Below are 4,924 nucleotides of genomic sequence, written 5' to 3'. Positions count from 1 at the left end.
AAACAAGTGAAATAGATAGTCACAGGGGGGGTGGGGGGGGCTGCTGGTAGAGAGAGAAACAGAAAGAAGATGATAAAACAGATCCCTTTTAAATGAGGGGGGGAAAGGCCTGAACAAATTAAAAAAATAACTTCACTTTCTGACAAAGGAAACACTACTGTAAAATTACATACTGAGCCCTTCCCCAGACCTACTTCAAAGGAACTCTACAAAGTATGAAGTCTACACAGATGAGTTACCCTCTGCCTCCTCCACAGCTTCTATTGCTTCTGTAACAAACCAGCAAAACCTCTAGAGTCTTGCCTTCAACATCACAAAGTGGCAACACTTCGAAAACAAAGGGCAGCAGTGAAAACAAGGACCCCTATTACACCAGCTTTTGTGAGCGCCTACAGTGTCAAAGGAAAGGTACCAAAGAGGATTCAGGAAAAACACTAACTCCAACCCACAATACATTGCATGTGAATTTGAACTGTTTTTCAGAGTGCTCTCAAAGGCTTTTTACTGTCAGGACCTTTCCAATTTACGAGCCCTGTAACAGTTGTTGAATGTTTTTCTTCTCACCAGTGAATGGGGCAGGGCCTGATTCAGTAAAGACAGGTCTCAACTCCATGGAATGAGAGAAGTAAAAACAAAGACCCCTTGAAGGGGAAAAAAAGAAAAGAAAGTGGAATTTAGGCAGATTAACTGAATTAACTCTGTAGGGCCACACTATGGCCTCTGTTAAAAAGGACAGTGTTCAGACCATAAATAATCAGAAAATTTCTCCCTTCAGCACAGTGAGAAATAGCACCAAGATGCCTCAGCCACCCCACACAACAGAGAGAGCACACCACAGAGCAGCTCTGGCCAAGATCCTGATCAGCATATCCACACACAGTGATACACCCCACCAGTCTGCAGTGAACCAGCACTGCTGACATTCACCATTGACTTCATTTACTTGTTTGGGCTGTTCTCACAGCAGAATCTATTTCTTTCAATACTACTTGTGGAATCAGGATTAAAGTCTAAAGCATAGTTTCAGCAAATTTATTATTTCTGGTAACATCTGCTGACTATCTCCTTTAGAGCCCAACAACTTTAGGTCAAGCCTTGCTTAACTTAAAAGCCGAGTTTCACATCTGCTCAGTAGGATGTTACCTAACAAACAACTTTGCTCATCACAGCTAGTATTTTTTCACACAAACTGCTTCTCAGTGACTCAAGGATGGCAAAACCTGTATTTCAGCTGTAAAAGCCATGACACAGTAACCTCTTGTTTCTCCTGTTGGAAAGGACATACTATAAACAAATCACAGAGAAACTACATCTGTAGTTTCTAGAAATTCAGAACAGATCATATGCTGCCCCACTCCAACATCACATAAATTGTTGTGATAAGCAATTTTAAATCTTGCTATGATGTATGGCTTAGAATACAAAAGAAACATGCCCTTGTACCACAAAAACAATAGCAGTTACACATCTAAATTACGGTATCATGTTAACACTTTTTACAGCAAAATACTCCAGTATTTATTTTACCTATGTGCTACACTTCCCTCCTGAATTTCTTGCACAAATATTCCTAGTTCTCCCCTGTTTTCACTCTTCAGTCCGACAACACTGAAGCCCAGACCACCACTCAAAGGTTTAATGAGGTCAATGGTCTCGACAAGACGACCCTGTGTAGAAGAAAAAAAAGCATACAAACATTAAAGGTGTTGAAAAGTAGCATTAATGAACGTGCTAAACAACTCAGAAATGAGTTTTGAATTTGACAGTTACAGCTGAACAAGGCTACACTAGCTAATAACTGAGACAAAATTGTTCAGTTCTGGTTTCTCACTATCATAAGGGACAAGCCCAAAAAAAAAAAAAAAAAAAGAGAAATAAAAATTATTACAGTCCAGAAGAGGACATTGGGAAAGAACAGCTAAATATACAGAGTTTAGGCTTAGTATGACTAAACAAGGATATATATGTCTCTATACAATTTTAGAGGGTACAAGATAACTCTCAAGCAGAACTAGAAAAAGAGGACAAATTTCAGAAAGGGGGAAAAAGTAGGACTATGCAAAAGGCTCTCCAAGAAACAGCAGAAGACTTTCCTTATCTGGCTTTATTTCAGGTTAATCAGAAAAATGCTAGAACATATTGCCTGGCCATTCTAAGCTCCAGCCACTAAAGGGACACATACACCATTTCTGCCTACCATAGGAAAGCAGTAAGATTACAGAACAATGTGTTGCAAGGCCAAAAAGGAATTTTCTATCTTATTTCCAAGCAAGTCACAGAATCAGCTTTCTTTAGTTATGCACAGAAGAGCATGCTCTGACAAAGCATCTCTCTCACTTACAGAGTCACAGTCCTACAGTGAGCAAGGAAAGATAATGGCATACCGATCTGTGAGAGGCACACTGCCCAGCTAAGGACAGTAACTCAGCAGTGACAATGTCAAGGCTACTTTTCCAACTGTTTTCTCATTTACTCATTTTTCCTCAAATTAAAAGGTTTTTGTTTTACATAGCAAGTGAGCTCCGGTTTACATAGTAACACAATTGCTTTTAAATAAACATACATATATTTTAATTTTGCAGATAATCAGTGATCCACGTTTCGTGATTAGCAGACAATACACTCACCTGGGACATATTTCTGATCAGCTGCTCAAAGTCATCACTAGAGGACCTCCCATTAATCTGGGGGGTAACAGATCTCATCGATGCTTCTAGCACGTTAGCTGGGCTGCCATTCTGCTGAGCCAACAAATACGACTCATTATGTGGCAAGGACCCCACGTTCATACCATGATGGAGAAGCTGAGGGAATTCACCAGTGGAATGTATGGAAGGTGTAATATTTGCCTGTAAAAGATTGATGGCAACATAGATTTGTAGACACAGCAGAAATCTCCTCCTTATCCAGGACAAGGACAGGCCAATTGCTCGTTAAAAATATTTGAAAACTCAATTTGCAATTTTAAAAGAAGTATTAATATTTACAATTGATGTAAAAATGATCAGCACAAAACATGAAAGCAATCTATGAAAGTAATCTAAAATTATTTTCCATACTCTGTCTAAAACTCTTTTGTTCATAATCAGCACAGCAGCTTGAAGTACACAATGGCAGAGGTAAACAAGAATGAACAAGCTTATTATACAGTACCGGTATTTTTAAAAACAAATTTATTAATTTTTTACAAGAAAACAAGAACCAAAAAAAAAAGTGTATTTTGATGAAAAAAGAAAGGAACTTCAACAGATACACAGGGAACAAATTTCACTGGTCAGGGTTTATACATCATTATGTCCTACACCCGCCAAAGCAACTCGGTACACGAGCTACAATTAAATACAAATTACTGAACAAGTCTAAAATCACTGATCTGAAAACCATAGTCGTATCTTCACACAGACGGTCTCAACATTACACTTTTCTTAGAACAGAAAAGAAAATAAGAAAATTCTCCACTTTGCCCAGCCATAGTAAAATACCTATTTTCAAGCAGGTATCTGTCAACCAGCCTAATGAATGGCTGGTGGTGGTGTAACGCTCAAGTGAAGCGGTAGCCCTCATCTGGCTGTCGTCCAATTTATCTGCTGACTGTCAACAGGTGCTGTTTTACTCCATATCAATCTGTTTCATACTTGCTTGGCACACTAACACATTAACATAAATTTAGGACCACAAGATTGCAGCCTCATACTTTTTGTAGTTTTACAGTGAAAATTTTCCAGCATTCTGCACCAAAATACGAAAGACTGTGATTCCCCTTCCTTAAACTTCAAGTAACACCAAGTAACTTCAAGACTTTTACACTTCAAGTAACACCAAAAAGTTTCAAAACTTTAAGTGTATTCTAAAATGTCTACTTCACTAGTCTCAACTATGTAAGCATGCTACTTCCATCAATTTTATATCATCCTCCCAACAGCTCAGTCATTTAAAAGGTCAATATTGTCCTCCAGCACCATTACTTCTCATCTGGGCGCTTCAGAAAAACACAGAAAAAATGCCATTTGTTGAACACCTTACGTGCCTGGAAAGACCCTCAAGTAACAGAAGAAATGCCACAAGACAGCACTGTAAAGAAAAGTCCTCAACAGCACTTAGCCTACCCTGTCATAACTGCAAAGAGGAAAACCAGGATGTTTAGAACCCAGTGATATCCATAAGCCAGTGATACCCATGACACAGTAATTATGTTCTGCTGTCCATACCTCTGAGGAATCACTTGGAACATGTTTTAAATAAATACCCAAAATATGCACACATATGCTTTCTTTAATCATATACAGTCATTTCAGGTAGATAAGTCTTGTTTCACAGTTCATTACATGTAAAAACAAGCAGAGCCCTAATCAAATTCTGCCCCTCTGTGAATGCAGGATTTCCCCTTACATTATATCAATCAGAGAATCACAGAATTGTTTTAGTTGGAAGAGACCCTAAAGATCATCAAGACCGACCATTAACCTAACACTGCCAACTCACTACTAAATCACGTCCCTCAGCAACACATTTTACATACCTCTGGGGATGGTGACAACCACTATCCTGGGCAGCCTGTTCCAGTGCTTGAAAACCCTCTGGGTGAAGAAAATTTTCCTAATATCCAATCCAAACCTCCCCTGACACAACCTGAGGTTATTTACTCTTGTCCTATTGCTTGGTACTTGGGAGAAGAGACCAACACCCACCTCACTACAACCTCCTTTCAGGTAGTTGCAGGGAGCAATAAAGTCTCCCCTAAGCCTCCTTTTCTCCAGGCTAAACAACCCAGTTCCCTCAGCCATTCCTCATTAGACTTGTTCTCTAGACCCTTCATCAGCCTCGCTGCCTTTCTCTGGACACACTCCAGCACCTCAATGTCCTTCTTGTACTGAAGTGTCCAGAACTGGACACAATATTCGAGGTGTGCTCACCAGTGCTGAAT

General features: G+C 39.5%; 1 protein-coding gene across 1 annotated transcript in view; it reads right to left on the bottom strand.

The window, feature by feature from the left end:
- Nucleotides 1-4,924, bottom strand: part of MPDZ (multiple PDZ domain protein) — an 85,368-nt gene that overhangs the window by 72,841 nt on the left and 7,603 nt on the right. Inside the window, exons 3-4 of the mRNA XM_010143201.1 lie at nt 2,628-2,849; nt 1,528-1,667 (exon numbers count right to left, since the gene is read on the bottom strand). Coding sequence (XP_010141503.1) covers nt 1,528-1,667; nt 2,628-2,849 — 362 coding nt within the window. The remainder of the gene's footprint in view (nt 1-1,527; nt 1,668-2,627; nt 2,850-4,924) is intronic.

The sequence above is a fragment of the Buceros rhinoceros genome, unplaced genomic scaffold (genome assembly GCF_000710305.1).
Source record: "Buceros rhinoceros silvestris isolate BGI_N320 unplaced genomic scaffold, ASM71030v1 scaffold7829, whole genome shotgun sequence".
Lineage (NCBI taxonomy): Eukaryota > Metazoa > Chordata > Aves > Bucerotiformes > Bucerotidae > Buceros > Buceros rhinoceros.
Note: the sequence above shows the minus strand (reverse complement) of the source record. Positions and strands in the feature narration are given on the sequence as shown.